The sequence below is a fragment of the Echiichthys vipera genome (genome assembly GCF_963691815.1).
Source record: "Echiichthys vipera genome assembly, chromosome: 6".
Classification (NCBI taxonomy): domain Eukaryota; kingdom Metazoa; phylum Chordata; class Actinopteri; order Perciformes; family Trachinidae; genus Echiichthys; species Echiichthys vipera.
Window position 1 is genome coordinate 3,103,492 of NC_139831.1, and position 16,678 is coordinate 3,120,169.

A 16,678-nucleotide genomic window follows, 5' to 3' on the forward strand; every position below is an offset into this window, starting at 1 on the left:
TCTGGTCTGTTGTCCTGTTGACAGTCTGGTTGTGTCTTTGTCTCTTTGGGTCGGCAGGTTCTTCCCCTGGAGAACAAAATGCAGAGGCCTCAGGGTTTCCTCTCGGTTCTGTACGTGGGGATGGGCATCGTCACCTTCCTCTACATTAGCCTTGGCACCATAGGATATCTGTGCTTTGGAGAGCACATAGGAGGGAGCATCACTCTCAACCTGCCAAACTGCTGGTAAGATAACACCAACACAGAGACTCAAATGCACCTGCTTCTGGTTTTTACACGTCTGTGTCTGCATATAGGGACACGTTCACACTTGTGTTGGCCCGTACATATTTTATGCAGAGTCAGAACTTCTGTTGGATGCAGACGTGGAAAGTATAAGAAAGTTTCAAAAGGCGTTTTCACCTCTCCATCGGATAGACTTTATAAAAGCAGGTGCCTGTTTTTCAAGATATTCTGAAAGATTCTCAACATTTACACTTTGTTTTTTTAATGACTGTAATTTGGTGTGGTGGTTAGCACTGTCGCCTCACAGCGAGAGGGTTCCTAGTTCGAATCCCGGCTGGGGCCCTTCTGTGTGGAGTTTGCATGTTGTCCCCGTGTCTGCGTGGGTTTTCTCCGGGTTCCCCGGTTTCCTCCCACAGTCCAAAGACGTGCAGGTGTTCGGTTCATTGATGACTCTAAATCACCCGTAGGTGTGGATGCTTGTCTGTCTCTGTTCGTCTCTATGTGTCCTGTGATAGACTGGCGTCCTGTCCAGGGTGGACCCCGCCTCACGCCTCAGCTGGGATCGGCTCCAGCCCCCCCACGACCCCGACAGGAACAAGAGGCTGAAGATGACTGAATGAATTAATGAATTTTTGGCTGCAAGCAAGTGCTCAACCAAGAATAGAGTTATATTGTTATAAGGGCAGTTCAACTGAACTCTTTTAAAAAGAGAATCAAGGCCTGGTTACTAGAGAGGGTCGCTGAATAGAGCATGGGGACAGTTACGGTTTCCATTTTTATTTTTATTTAAGATAAATGTTTTTAGTGATTATCACACACTCTTGAGTGTCTTGCCTTTCTTGTCCGGATGCTTTGTGTTGAGGACCACAATGGAAATAAGTCCTGGACTTTGTTGTATGTGTCTTTTCATGTGTGTAAGACAATTGTGATACAATCAAATTGACAACAGTACGGTGGAGTTCTAGATGACTTTTGAAGCAAATGAGAAAGTTGTGTGAGCGTGTTCCTATGATGCCATCTAGTGGCGAGCTTCAGAAGACGTTTAACTCTCTCTACCTCCATACAAGACGGTGTAGGGTTGGCACAAGACTATGGACAACGGCAATGTGACGACTCTTTCTCCTCTTGGTCACGATGCTTGACTGAGCGCTCGGACTTACTAAAGCTGGAAGTCAAATCATACGGGCTCAGTGGTTGATCACCGTCAGTCATCCTGAGACAGTGGGACCATATCCCAACAGTTTGTAATTTCACCAACAAAAAGATTAAAATTTTAGCAGCTAATTTAACACGTTTTGGACCCATGGACCAAAGCAGTCGGCTCAGCCAGACTTCTGTCACATGCAGAACTCGTAATTTTCACAGTGGTGAACAAACTCTGTGCTGCAGCTCCTGGATAATACAGAATTGACCCAAAATGTAAACGTAAATAGATTTAAGCTGCTAAATGTAGTTATGTCCTACAAACTTGGACAAGACATCCCGGTGTGGTCGTTGTCACCTGATGACAGGGAAAACGTACCCCAGAACTCGCAGGGCTTCGTAAGCTCCAGACTCACCATGTGTCAAATATTTTGTGGTAAGTTGATCAAGTAAACTATTTTATTGCAAATATTCCTGAATTTCCCACTCATTCATCTTCAACCGGTTGTCCCTGTCGGGGTCGCTGGAGCCGATCCCAGCTGTCATCGTGCATGAGGCGGGGTCCACCCTGGACAGGACGCCAGTCTATCACAGGGCACATAGAGGCAAACAGAGACTGACGACACACCTACGGGTGATTTAGAGTCATCAATGAACCGAACACCTGCACGTCTTTGGACTGTGGGAGGAAACCGGAGAACCCGGAGAAAACCCACGCAGACACGGGGAGAAAATGCAAACTCCACACAGAAGGGCCCCAGCTGGGATTCGAACCAGCAACCCTCTCGCTGTGAGGCGACAGTGCCAACCACCAATACCACCCTGTCGCCCTATTCTTGAATTAGTTTGGCTTTAATGAGAATATTGCACAGCAAACCCGGGGTGATAGTATTTGAGCATAGAACTGCCATTTTGGGTGCAGGAGTGGGCACAGCAACTCAGTTTGAAATGTGAATTTGTAAAAGTGACTGTTTGTTCAGCTCTAGCGGTCGTACCGGACCAAGCTGACTCCTCATTTTTCAGAAAACTGGTTCGCTGCTTTTCTGAATGTAAAACAACCCAACACTTCCACGCAGGCCCTCCCCGGTCCCTCCCAGTGTTCAGAATACACGAGAGCTGAGACAAAATGTTTTCAATATTGAAACTGTGTTTTAACACGTCTATTCAAACACCTCAGATTATCACCTCCTGCAGAGCTCAGCACCGACAGACAGGGAGTTACTCATTCATCTCCGCACCTTACAAATAAAGCAGTAATCATCAATCAGTGGTGTGTGTGTTCACGTCTTGTTTGTAGACGGATTAACACAATTCATCTTCCTCTCTCTGAGGACAAAGCTCAGACACAATGTGTACTCATTGAGTTTCTTCCTTTTTAGGGATAAATGTAATAAAAGCAAATACTCTTGATTGGATTTTTTTTTTCCTCATTACTTGTAACTGTCGGCACAGAGGCAGGTGATGGATGTCTTTTAAAATGCCGCCCGGGATTCGACTCATGCTGCTAATTAGTGGAATAAATTTGCTTTTGAATGAGGTTGAAAACTCAAAGGCTATAATTACGAGCATCTCCGTTTAATATAAAAACGTGCAAAAGACAGCGTCCTCTTTGTTTTACAGGGACGGCCGGTCGGTTCTTCTTCCTCTTATTTGCTTTTTGATGGATCTTGACCATGAAGTGTTTTAGATTTGCTGCTTTTCTGCAAGATTCTAGCTGTAACTTTGCTACTCTGCACTTCTCATTTCGTCTGTTTAAGGCACTTTTCTCTGTAGGGACAGACACAAATGCCAGTATTTATTCTCCCGGTCCAATTAGTTTACAGTGCAATACAAGCAAATAATCTATGATACAACACAAGCGGCCGAAATGTGTTTTCTCAGGAGGGGGGCTGGAGTCTCCCTTAGAGAGAGGGGGAGAAGTTTAGCATCCGTGAGGAACTCGGAGTAGAGCCGCTGCTCCTTTGTGTTGAAAGGAGCCAGTTGAGGTGGTTCAGGATCATCTAGTAAGGATGAACCCTGGGCGCCTCCCTAGGGAGGTGTTCCAGGCACGTCCAGCTGGGAGGAGGCCTCAGGGAAGACCCAGGACCAGGTGGAGAGATTATATCTCCACACTGGCCTGGGAACGCCTCAGGATCCCCCAGTTAGAGCGGGTTAATTGCTCTTTTGCAGACCCCTGCTCTACACCATGACTCCTTTTTGCAGGTGTCCAGTGGCAGCATCGATGAAAGGAATTGAAAAGCACAGAAAGATACGATTCCAGTTCTGATTCCAGTTTGTTACCGGTTCTTGATTCCCGTCCGTATTTCTGTGACACTTTGTTGTCCTGTGAATTTAATCCGCCTTCTTCTCTCAATCATTGCTTCCAGGACGTACCAGGCGGTGAAGCTCCTCTACTGTTTTGGCATTTTCATCACCTTCGCCCTGCAGTTCTACGTTCCAGCAGAGATTCTCATTCCACCGGTCGTGGCTCGTGTGTCAGAGAGGTGGGAGAAACCCGTCGACCTGCTGCTCCGCACCGTCTTGGTCATCTTCACATGTAAGTACCGACCAGCCGACAAAATAATGCAGGCTTCCATCCCCCGGAGGCTGAATCATTACGTTGGATTCAGTGAAAGACGTAATTATTGCTCCATGGATTCATCTCTGGTGCAGTGAGATGATTAACAGGGTAGGAAAGCAGAAGAAGTGTCTGCAACACTTTGGACTTTCCTCTAATCTCTGCTTTCTTTTGCACTTCTACTTATTTTTCCTCATTCAGCCTCTGAAGACTTTTAGAGAACCATTCTGTAATCGGACTGGTCACAAAATATAGACACACGCAAACTGAAAGATTGGTTGCAAGTAGACATTTCTTAATTAAATCGGGGCGGGGCTTGACAATAAAAGTCGCCAGTGGGACGACCGCATGTGCAGAAACTGTTTTAGAGACAGTGGGCAAGCAACTTAAGACGTTCGTCTGTGCAAAGAACCAGATGACCCTAATCCAACAAAGGGCATTTGTTAATTGTGGAGTATTTTGTATCAAAATGTCATTATTAAGCTGACGTATTACTCCATAGTATCTTTAATTATATACTTAATGTATTATAGCTTTAAATAAAGTGACAGTTTAGTGTTGAGCCCTAAGAGGTCACAATCCAAAAGGATGGGACCCCATGTTTAACCAGTTAATGCATGAATTATTATTATTAATTTTCGTAGTTTGTCCCAAAGCTCTGATCAAGATTCTGAAAATCAGTTGAGCCTCTGAGAAAGATTTGAAAAAAGCATCCCGACCCCCCAACCAAACCCCTCCGCTCAGTGTTCTCCGATTCCTCCAACGGAGCTCGTATCACCCTCCCTCGCAGAGCCGGCTAAAATGGGTATGCAGCAAAGGGCCGGCCGCAGGTCGTAGTCAAACCCGCGGCCGCTGCCTCGAGGACCTTCAGCCTCTTTACATGGGGCGGCTGCTCTAACCACTTAGCCACCGGCCGCCCCATTGGCAGCATTTTTATAAAAAAGTTAAGAGCATGTCAGTAATGTTTGTAGTACCTAAACTGCAGCACTGCCATCATTGACTAACTGAGCCAAGATTAACTCTGACTCAAATGTATTACTTATCCAAATTTATTACTTATTATTCAATTTTATTTATAGTGCCACATCATAACAAAAGTTATCTCAGGACACTTTACAAACTAGGTTAAGACCACACTCTATGACTTATTTATGATTTACAGAGACCCAACAATTCCCCCGTAGAGTACGGTGGCGTTGAAAACCTTCACTATAACAGACAGGAACGTCAGACAGACCCAGCTCTGTGGAGGACGGACATCTGTCTGCACCGGAGAGAGAAAGAGAAGGAGAGAGAGAGAGAGAAAAGACAGACAGATGGACAGAGAGAGAGACACTTCCAGTAACTATAATAATATCTATAGTAATGTGAATATGCCTGATTAATACAACAGAATAGTAGAAACAAGCACAGCTAAGGTGATAGATTATAACAGCAGCAGGAAGCGTCATGCAGGACCACGGCAGCAGGCACCGCCACCATCAGGAGACCTGCGAGACGACAAAGCACAAACAACTCCGGGGAAGAAGTTGAATTAGTAACATGCACTGATGAGACATGAATGGTACAGATTATTATCTAATTACTGGCAATGTTTCCATGCATAAAATATGCATTATTTTGCCCTTATTCTGAAAAAGACAGTATTCCTACTAAGCTGTTTACATGGCTAATGAAAGTGATTGTTATAATTATCCTAACAATCATGTTCAAATGCAGTTTATACAATAGGGTTTGTCATGGTGCCGGACATTGTTGGACCTTGCGAACACAGCCTCCCTTTTTCGATGCACGTACCTGGAAACCTGCAGTCTTGCAAACCAATGGCTGGTCGGTTTGTGATCAACAGCGCACAGAGCTGTCTGTAAACGGGCAAGAGGTTGTGTGTCACAAACTGCAGTAAAAGGCCCATAGAGACGCGAGTGAATGTGCTGTAAACATGTCCAAAGAATGCTCCTAGATGAGACCTAATTCGGAATATCCGAAGAGAATACACTATTAGCGTGATTGTCATATTTAGAATAATAGTGGAATAGTGTGCTTTCCCACAATGCCACTGTTGCATCTGTTGCATCTGTATGAACAAACAAACCAAAGAAGCAAAGACCCTCATGCTGCAGCCCAAGTTCCTCCTCAACTCAACTTCTTGAAGTGAAATAAGTTCCCGTCAGTTTAGTTTCCGTGCACGAATGCAGGACGCGCTGTGATACGCAGCATTCCCTGGTCCCCGGCTTCAAACCAGCATACTGATTTCCATCTTCTTTTCATTGCGTATTCCGATGCAGCGCGGTGCATAAAGTTCAGCAGAACGACTTTATTTCAGTCCTCAGCAGGAAAAAGAAATTGCCGTCTGTGTTGTGCTTCCTTCCTGGCTGCTGTAAAGCTTTTGAACTCACTTCTGCCGTGTGCCTACTTTCTTTTATTGTATTTTTTATTAGGTTCATTCTTCTAAAAAGAATCGAGTCTTGACAATCAGCACGCCAGCTGGCACTTAAAAGGGATCCCAGCCAACAAATGAATGTTGGTTTGTTTTTTATGAGTCACAAAATGACAAGCGGCTTACACTGTGCAAGCACGCATCTAATAAGATCTGCCTCTGCTTTAAACAACTCTATCTTTGTTTCATAGGGAGGTAAAAATGGAAGTAATCGACTCTTGAAAACAGTATAACAGCAGCCATGTTGGTGCACGTAATAGTTTAGTATATGTGGACAGGACTTCAGGGAGAACTGAAACCTGAGAAGCAAATATACACTCAGAAGTCCGCTGGTTTGAATCTTTTAATTTGCCGCTGAAAGACTCCTCTCATTCCTCAGTTACAGCAGTTTCAGCTGATTTCCCAGCTCTGCTAACGGGAGGGAGGTGGAAGCAACTATGACTCACCCTCAGCGAGCAATTAGTTCCAGGTACTGAGCCCCTTGAACTAAACTAGTAATTATGTCCCCTTTGCACTTTACTGTTTCCCCAACATCTGAATAAACGTGTGTAATTGGCCGATCGGTCAGATAACAGGAAAAAGTACGGTGGATATAATGAACAAGGTCGTCACACCAGCAGCATTTTAAACCTACTTACTTACAATACTAGAATAATAAAACCTCTTTCAACACCACGGTTCAAATTTAAAAAACAAAAATCCTTGGCACACTGTGGTGCAGAAAAAAGTCACTGAAATTTAGGGCAGATGCCGATAACAATTTTTTTTACATCAGCTTTACCATAAGACCTATACCAGGGGTGGGCAATTCCGGTCCTGGAGAACCTCTGTCCTGCATGTTTTAGGTTTCTCCCTACCCTAACACACCTGAGTCTAACACTAATCAAACTGTGACGAGCATCAGCTGCTTGATAACGAGCAAATCATTAGAATCAGGTGTGTCAGAGCAGAGAGAAACCTAAAACATGCAGGACAGTGGCTCTCCAGGATCGGCATTGACCACCCGTGACCTATACAGACTCACGATTTTCTAGAACCGATATTTGGAGCCGATGCTACTTTTGCTCTCTCAATTTTGCTCTCTCAATTTAGTTCCAAATATCATCCGATTATATCGTCTGATGATATCGGCCGGCCAATGTATCTGTCTGTCACTACTGTACACTGAACACACACCAACGCGCATCTCATCTCATCTCATCTGATCTCATCTCATCTTCAACCGCTTATCTGGGGTCGGGTCGTGGGGACAGCAGCTTTAGCAGGGGACCCCAAACTTCCCTTTCCCGGGCCACATTAACCAGCTCTAACTGGGGGATCCTGAGGCGTTCCCAGGCCAGTGTGGAGATCTAATCTCTCCACCTGGTCCTGGGTCTTCCCCGAGGCCTCCTCCCAGCTGGACGTGCCTGGAACACCTCCCTAGGGAGGCGCCCAGGGTTCATCCTTACCAGATGATCCTGAACCACCTCAACTGGCTCCTTTCAACACAAAGGAGCAGCGGCTCTACTCCGAGTTCCTCACGGATGCTGAACTTCTCCCCCTCTCTCTAAGGGAGACTCCAGCCCCCCTCTTTCGGCCACTTGTACCCGCGACCTGGTTCTTTGGGTCCTGACCCAGCTTTCATGACCACAGGTGAGGGTAGGAACCAGGACTGACCGGTAGATCCAGAGCTTTGCCTTCCTCAGCTCTCTTTTCATCACAACGGTGCGGTAGAGCGACTGCAGCACCGCCCCGGCTGCTCTGGCCAAACTCACGCTCCACGCGCAGTCAATTATATTTCCCATTGTTTCATCTGTGCATCCAAGCTTTTTTTAAAGCTTTGATACTTTTGATTCTATTAAACGTGGGTTATTTTCTAAAAGAATTAAAGGGTTGATTCTTTTGGCAGCCTTCGGAATGAATGATTGAAAAGGATTCAGAGGGTCCAAAGCGACTGTGTTTTACGGTTCTGTTGTATCCTTTAGTAAACTACCAAGTTTACCAAGTGCTCTTCCTTTACTCTCCTAGTTATCTCTCTGAATCTCTCTCTTGTTCACACACTCTTTCTGGTTGTCTCTCCCTCTGTGGACATCAAAGTCTAACCTTGTTTTTAACACTAATAATGATCCGAACATGTCCATCCCTCGTCCTAATGTCATCATTTATCGCACACACTTCTTCCTTTATTTTGTGAATGACAGTTCCTGAAGTAGGGACTTATTTTAACCATCATAGAGGAATTACTTTTATGTCTCTGGTGGTGGAAATGTCGGTTAAATCCCTGTAAATGTTTTTGGTTTTCAGAGAAAGTTTCTGCGGTGCAGTCCCACCTGTATCAGCAGAGCCGCTCGGAGCCGTTTAGTGGCTGAATGAATCTTTCACATGTTGGTTCTCTATTTTCAGTGGGTAATAGCTGCTCCTCTGCCTCTGTTAGTCCTCTGTCTAGTTGAAAATCACTGTCCCTTTTTAATCACTCCGATTCTAAACGCCCTTGGGTGTCTTTTGTGGTGATTGCGTGGAAGGCCCCTTATTTATTCCTTGAGTAGTTTTTTTCACAGTGAATGCAAACAGAACAATGTGGTGTTTTCAGATTTCTCTACATTTGCTGTAGGTTCTGTTGAGGCAGCTTAATAATGCAGACTGTTTTTTTCTGACGTCAATATCCAACACTACATTTACAATTATTTCTAAACAGCCCAGTGAGAGATGAGATGGTGAGGCCGGCAGATTGGACTGCTGCTCTCAGTGAAGCGGTAATTGGATGTATATGTGTGTGTTTGTGTGTGTGTGTGTGTGTTTGCGTGTGTGTGTCAGACACAGTTGAGTTGAATTAACACAGAGGCTTCTCATTTGTTTTTATGTTGCATATGATTTATTTAGATGATATTTTTTGCATGATTCTTGTGTTAAGATCCTTTTTTTTTACCATCTTCTGAATGAGTTTCTGCAGTTTGCAGTTTTTGAAAACCTATTCCCGTACTGGAAATGCGTCAGATGCGGCCTGAAATGCTGGTATCAGTATTGCTATTGGCAAACACGTCTAACCTTAGAGTGAGAGTTTACTGTGAGCCATATCACATCCAAACAGGGTTAATAATATACAGCTTTTAATAAAGAAGAAGAACATATACAGGTATTTGTATATATATATATTTTTTTTTATGCAACGGCACGAGATCTGTACTCCGTATCAGCTGATAACATAGACTGTATAAAAAAATGGACGTAGCATACCCATCTGTTCTCTCAACTTGATCCAATCGTCCTCGCCTACAGGAGTCGCCATCTTGTCAGACTTTGACTCCGTCTCATTTCCTCTGACCAAAGAAGGGCATTGATGTGACGTGGGGGGGAGGGAGATACGTCCATCTAGCTGACGTGGAGAAGTGAGGGCCAGAACCTAGCTGTCACTCAAGCCCCTAATTATTCAAAAACTTTAACCTCCAATAAAATAAAAACTAGCCTAGTGTTGTCATGGAGATATGACCTAAACATACAGACAAGGATGTTTTTTTGTACCAGGGCCTTAAACAGGTTTAATGATGCTGTGTAAACGGCCTGTTTAACATGGGGGTCAATGAGATACTGCTCTTTTATGAAACCTGCCCCTAGTGGACACTCTGAGAACTGCAGTTTCTGGCACTTCCGTATTGGATCAAACAGAAAATGGCTGTGGTGGGGGCTTGGCTGATACACAAGTTTAGTTATTAGATTTGCTGTAGGGAAGGAAAAAGTGTTATCGAAACATCTCTAGTTTGCATGTATGAACATCAACATTTGAGTGTGTACGTATGCAGGTATGTGGACCGGAGGATGCCCTTTCTGTAGGGTCAGTTGAGTTTGTGTGTGTGTCTCTGTGTATGTGTAGCAGGTTTCACGTGAATGTTAATGAAAACCAGCAACTTACCAGCCACACTTCTCCTCTCTCTAACATTCCCCCATCCATTCTCCTTCCTCCCACAATTTCAGGCAGCAACAAACTCCCTTTTATATCTCTGCCAAGGCTTTTTCATAGCAGCAATAGTCCTCCGATTGCTATTGATTACCGTTCAGCCAAGACTGCGGATCCTCTAAGTCTGTTGTCATCTCCTGCCTTCCCGGTTAGATTGCTTTGATTCAGTGTGGGAGCACGTAGGGGTCGGTAGGAGACAGACCTCCACCCATTTAAACATCATTATGTTCACACTAAATCTGCTGGGTTTGAGATTTTCAATCCCTGTGAAACTTTGGCTGCATGGAAATGAATTTGGATTTTGTTCATTGGCAATTTTTTTATTATTACAGAACTCTAAAATTCTGTGTTAGCCAACAGAAACCTGCTTTCTTTTAGTTATTCTAAAGTTATTATATAATCGCAAGGAAACATTAATTTCTCCTTTGACCTCATAAACTCTCAAGTACCCTTCACCGTACTGCCCCGAGCTAATCACGTTGGGCTGTTAGCGACTCGTCGGGATTTCTCCATTAATAGTTTATACACGAAAATAACTCTTTCGATGGCTTATTTGATGTATGTAAGGGCGCAGTCACACTGTCCTTCCGTCCCGTGCCCCGTGCTTTAGGGTCCTTGTCCCCCCCTCCAGGCCCGTTTGTACTCACACTACCTGGGCCTCGGAGAATGCTTCTTGCTGCCTATACGTCATCACGGCGTAACACGTCACACGCATTGATGACGTCATGGCGATGCGTGGCTTTGTTTCCAGATCTTTCCGTAGACCTCGGAGTTTTTGTGCGTCTTGTCGACTGTTTTTGAATCTTTTCATCGACCAAATCTGCAGTAAACACTCCACCTCCGCATCACACCAACGTGAACCTTTCGCCGCCATTGTTGTTGTTTTAAATGTCCGCGCATGGTCCCTCCTTCTATTTTCTATGTCCCAACAGGCGCACATAAATTACATCAGAACCGTCGTAGGCCTCGTGCTCGTGCTCGTAAACGTGCGCACGCTCATGCTCGTACATGTGCAAACGCGCTCTACAAAAGCCCACCTCTCTCAGACAGGCCGTGGACGGCCAGCTGGCCGTAGCTAGGCGCAGAGCGGTTGCACTCACACTGGTCAAACGCACTAGGCTTGACTCGAAAAACCTGTTTTGGTCCGGTGCGGAAGGACAGTGCGAGTGCGCCCTAAGTGCCGAAAAAGACCCTTTGATTTAGAATTTGAGACAGTTTGGGACCTAGCCGCCATTGTTTTCCACTGACCAAGCACCGCTGTTTTGTTGCTGTGATTTGTCTTGGGAATCGAACATTAAATGAGAAGGCCTCGGTTAGTCTGCCGCCTCCTCTGGGTGAAATGACTGAAGACGAGTTTCTGTGTGGCGGTCTGAAAGCCCCTTGAAGACATTAGAAGCATTAAAGGGCTTTGTAGACTCAAAGAAGGCTTATGATTGGGTTTTGTGGACGCTGCGACTTGTATGACCGGAGTCTTTCTTTCAGTTGGTGTTGGACTGAAGTTAATTCACACACACAGGACCTTCAGAAGCATCTTTTGAGTGGAGTGTGTCCAGTCTGCAGGCTACATGATTGCATCTCTGCTTTTCGCTGATGATGTAATTCTGTCGTCAGACCATGTCCTCTAGACCCGGGAAGATTGTAGCCCGGTGTGATTTCATTACGATCGGAAAACTGGATTGCGCCTGTCTGCTCGGGGAATGATTTTCTGCCCCAAAGTGAAGGAGTTTACTAGTTTTGTGGCCTTGTTATGTCTTGTGATTGAGGGTAGGGTGGAGCATTAGATCAACAGACAGGTTGGTGCAGGGTTTGCAGTAATAGAGGCATTCTACAGCATGCCATGATGAAGACTGTAATGAAGCTGTTAAGGTGGTGGTGGAAGCCTCTTCTTGGAGGCATACTGGACTGGACTGGACTGTCATGTGTTGGGAGATTCAGAGGCAGACCCAGAACAAACTACGGGGGTTATTCTCTTATATAGGAACACGTCAGGATGCCCCAGAGAGAGCTGGAGGACGTGGCTGAGGAGAAAGGCATTTGGGCTACTTGGAAAGTGGCCCAAAATAAATGGATTAACCGATGGATGCTATTACTAAGTGTTTCAGCCAGTAAATGTTTCATCCTTCTCAACTTAGTTTCTTAAAAAGTTGCTCGATTGATTCTACCGGCGAGCCTGAAGCTTTGATTACATTCGTAGGCGAAATGAGATTGATGGTACAAATCAAGTCATGACACTAACCAGGACCTCATTCTAAGGATTCACTTTGGTTTTTGCTGCTGCTCATTAAAGACAGAAAGGCTAAAGGAGGTTTTCAAAACACCTAAAGAAAAAAGTAATTGAGTTTAGAGCGAGCACAATAAGATCAATGGCCTGCCTATGAGCATAAGGAGGATGAAAACAGGTCCACATTTCTATATATTTCCTAGGATCTTCATTCCAAAAGAGATTTACACGTCCACAGAGAGTGGATCCTGCAAAGAAAACTGATCTGAGGGTCGCAACCCCTCATGGTGTCTGACTAAAAGGTGTCACCACATCATCTTGTTACACAAACTAAAGTGGCCCACATTGTATTTTTGTTTAAATAATGGGCACAAACTAGAAGAAGGTAGGGGCCACACAGGTTCCACTTCTGTACTGTGAGGGCGCACTCACACTGTCCTTCCGCACCGGGCCAAAACAGGTTTTTCAGCTAGAGCCTAGTGCGTTTGACCAGTGTGAGTGCACCCGCTCCGTGCATAACTGCGGCCAGCCGACCGTCCACGGCCCGTCTGAGAGAGGTGGGCTTTTGTAAAGCGTGTTTGCACATGTACGAGCACGAGGCCTACGACGTAATTTATGCGCGCCTGTTGGGACAGAGAAAAAAGAAGGAGGGACCAATGCGCGGACATTTAAAACAATGGCGGTGAAAGGTTCACGTTGTTGTGATGCGGAGGTGGAGTGTTTACTGCAGATTTGGTCGATGAAAATAATCAAAAACAGTCGACAAGACGCACAAAAACTCAGAGGTCTACGGAAAAATTTGTAAACAAAGCGACGCATCGCCATGACATCATCAATGCATGTGACGTGTTACGGCGTGATGACGTATAGGCAGCAAGAAGCATTCTCCGAGGCCCAGGTAGTGTGAGTACAAACGGGCCTGGAGGGGGGGACAAGGACCCTAAAGCACGGGGCACGGGACGGAAGGACAGTGTAAGTGCGCTCTAAGTGTCCTAACTCTTATTTTATAACGCTGCTAACTATCTATGTAGTGTCAAAAAGTTTTTCTCATCAAACTTTGATTCGCTGCCTCAGAGGCACATTCTTATGTAAAATACATTTTGGCTTTTTAAAGTTTTCTTAGATCTTCAATTCCCCCCTTTTAACTTGTGTATGGGTCGTGCGTAGCCTTGCCAGCATGGTGCAGTGTGTAACCCCTACAGCAATATACTATTAGTGTCACTTTCTGTGTAGGTGTTATGTGTCTGCGCCCTTGTGCCGACGTTGAGTGCGTTGCTTAAAAGCCTCCATTAACTGATGGATGTTAAAACCGCAATTTAAATCACATCAGCCTGGAAGAAGCTGTGAAAGTGTTATAATATAGCAGATAAATGTGGTGATCCTACGTTGAGCTTGATACAGTTGCTGTTTCTCAGCACCGGGGAGTGCTTAAGATCTTTATATTATTCATGCTTCACTGGACAGCATTGTTTATGAGAAACAGGGACAGCAAAGATGCAGTACGCGAGGGAAATGGGGCCCAGAATAAGATGTTTTACAGAGGTAGAGATATATAAATATCTTATGCAGTAAATTTAACTGATCTGCAGGGATGTCATGGAGGCTATTCAATACCAAGTTTATGGCTGCACACTTGGTATAATCAATACATACTTTGATCAGCAGTTATATAACAAGAAATGTCCAGCCTCAGGTTCATTGCCATTCCCTTCCGCGCTGCACTTGACATGGAATGAAACCTCAAGTCACGTCAGAATTATTGAGTTACGCAAACCACGGCGTTTGTGAGCCCCCGGGATCTTCATTTCCTTTATTGGCTGTGATTGGAGCCTGTAGGGAATTATGGAAATCCCACGCTGTAAAAAGATTTCTGCACATGCATGTTGATAAGCTAATAAAAGGGAATACATGCATACGTGTGCCACTTCATGTTGGCGGGTCATTTGCAAAGCAGCTCGTGGTTTCATTGGTGCTGGGCAGAGTGTCTGTTGTGAATGTGGGGATGTTGCAGCTTCAAGAAAAGACTTGCTTCCAGTGGGATCCCACTGATGCATGCTTGAATGAAGGAGTCGAGGGACGGGTGTTGGGGGACGGGGGTTGGGGGGTGCTGGAGGAGGAATCTCGTCGCTCTTACATGCAAATCTGCAAGTAGGAGATTGCTTTTGGTTTTGAATGGGAATACAAGATGAGACTGAAGCCGTGCATCGACGTCTGCATGTGCGTAGAGTAATTCTTGAAGAGAATGCCTCCGAGAGTCTCAGTGTTTGATGCCAGAGCAGATGTCGGTTCTTGAGTCTGGAGGGAGAAGCTTTTTTCTTCTTTACACTACTGCTGTCGTATTTTAGTGATGTGAGTTTGCTTCTGCTGGGCTCTGTTGCAAGGTTATCTGAGTGTGCAGCGAAAGAGAGGCTGACAGTGTACAAAGACACAATCCCCCGAACGGCCTTACACACAGCAGGTTTGTCACTCTTCAGATAGTTTTTTAAGCTTCTTCTAAATGTTGCAAAGAGATGAAAAGAACATATTCAGATTACAAACAGCACCGCATAAGCACTAAAGGTCCAAGAGTAATAATCAGAGACACTTCTGTGAGTGTGTAGAGGACTAGTAGAGCCCGAAGGATGTTTCATCTTAAAAGTTACCATCCCGAAAGAGAAGAGCTAGAACATTTGTTTACTTGTTGTGCTGTTTAGCATTTTCAGATGTCTTCTTAATGTGAGATCAGTCAGCCGACAAATAATCTTGGTGGCAATCTGCAAAGTCAAAATTGCTTTTGAATGATTGATGGTGAGAAATGTGGGTAGTGTTGACTGATGTCCCAAATTAATTTTTACCTGGGAGCTCTTTCAAGTGGCAGCAGTGTGAAATGAGCATTGATGTTTCTCTGTTTCCAGTCGCTACAACAACAAATCCCCATCACTGGTTTCAGTTTGATGTCAAACGGTTAGATAAGAGTTAAAAGAGAGCATACTCTCTCTCTCTCTCTATCTCTCTATCCCTCTCTCGCTCACGCTGCCGAGCTGTGCTTTGACTTGTGCTCCTGCTCGAAAGGTCAGGACATTTCAATGCAGCAAGATTTCTTTTGAAGTGAGCACTCTATTCTAATTTACCAGAGATGAGGGGTGGAGGAGCTTACTGTTGCTGTTACCGTTGTTGCGGTTCAGAGAGCCTCTGAGTGGCAGCTATAGGAATGCTATGTGGCTTTGCCTTGTCTCTCGTACTTGTATGTGCCGTGATACAGTTATGTTACAGGGTTTAACAAGCATCGCCCAAAGGCAGAGCACTTGTATCGCTGTTTGATCAGTCAGGCAATACATCTCAAATGGGGTGCTCGGAGAGAAACCGTAATGCTGAACTGTCAGGTAAAGCTGCATTTAGTGATTCTTGAGCAACGGTGGCAGATGGTAGATTTAAAAACAAATAGAAGTCACTCCGGCTTCATACGCATTTCTCTTTTATTCAGAAGATGTTTCTGCCCTCAGGCCTTCTTCAAGATCAAGCATCGTAGTGAGACACAGGCACTGGTATGATATATAGATGACTTTTGCTCTCTATGACAAAGCTATTCAATATTAAACCTTAAAGGAGACCTGAGGGATGAAACATCATCTGAATAAAAGAGAAATGCATGTGGAGCCGTAGTGTGCATTGGCAACACTTGTTTCCTACTTTCAAAACTACTTCAGGTGATCAGCACCTCTTTACAACCCTTTTGTGTGTATTACTTTTCTAAAACTATAGAGTCTTAACGTTATGATAGCATACACTAGCAAAATGTTACTTGCGTCTTTAAATCTGCATTCATCCTTTACACATCCAGCAGCCACGGAGCGACATTAGCATACCTCCTGAGGAAAATATCACTCTCTTGCTGCTAAAAAAGTTTCACATTGTTCACCACATCCCTGTTAACTTGCTCTATAGTAAATGACTGAAAGATGCTCAAACAGCTGAGGGGGGGCTGCTTAGTTTGACGACATTTCTCTTGTTATTTTTGGCACTTCGAGTGACACTTGACATTATATGTAGTCATTTGCGCATTTCCTCCTTTGTAGAAAGCCTTGAAAACACTTAAATTTAAAGTGGTGTTGTCAAGGTTTGAACTCAATTCAATTCAAAAGTTATCTCAGGACACTTTACAGAGTAGGTAAAGACCACACTCTAT

General features: G+C 44.7%; 1 protein-coding gene across 2 annotated transcripts in view; it reads left to right on the forward strand.

Annotated features, from left to right (window-relative positions):
* The window catches only part of slc36a1 (solute carrier family 36 member 1), a 57,988-nt gene that overhangs the window by 22,192 nt on the left and 19,118 nt on the right, over positions 1–16,678 (forward strand). For both annotated transcript variants that reach the window (XR_014593235.1, XM_083915105.1), the window contains exons 10-11: positions 58–224; positions 3,734–3,903. Coding sequence is in view for 1 of the 2 variants with exons in the window: in XM_083915105.1 (XP_083771231.1) it covers positions 58–224; positions 3,734–3,903 (337 nt within the window). In the remaining variant the exon portion in view is untranslated. The remainder of the gene's footprint in view (positions 1–57; positions 225–3,733; positions 3,904–16,678) is intronic.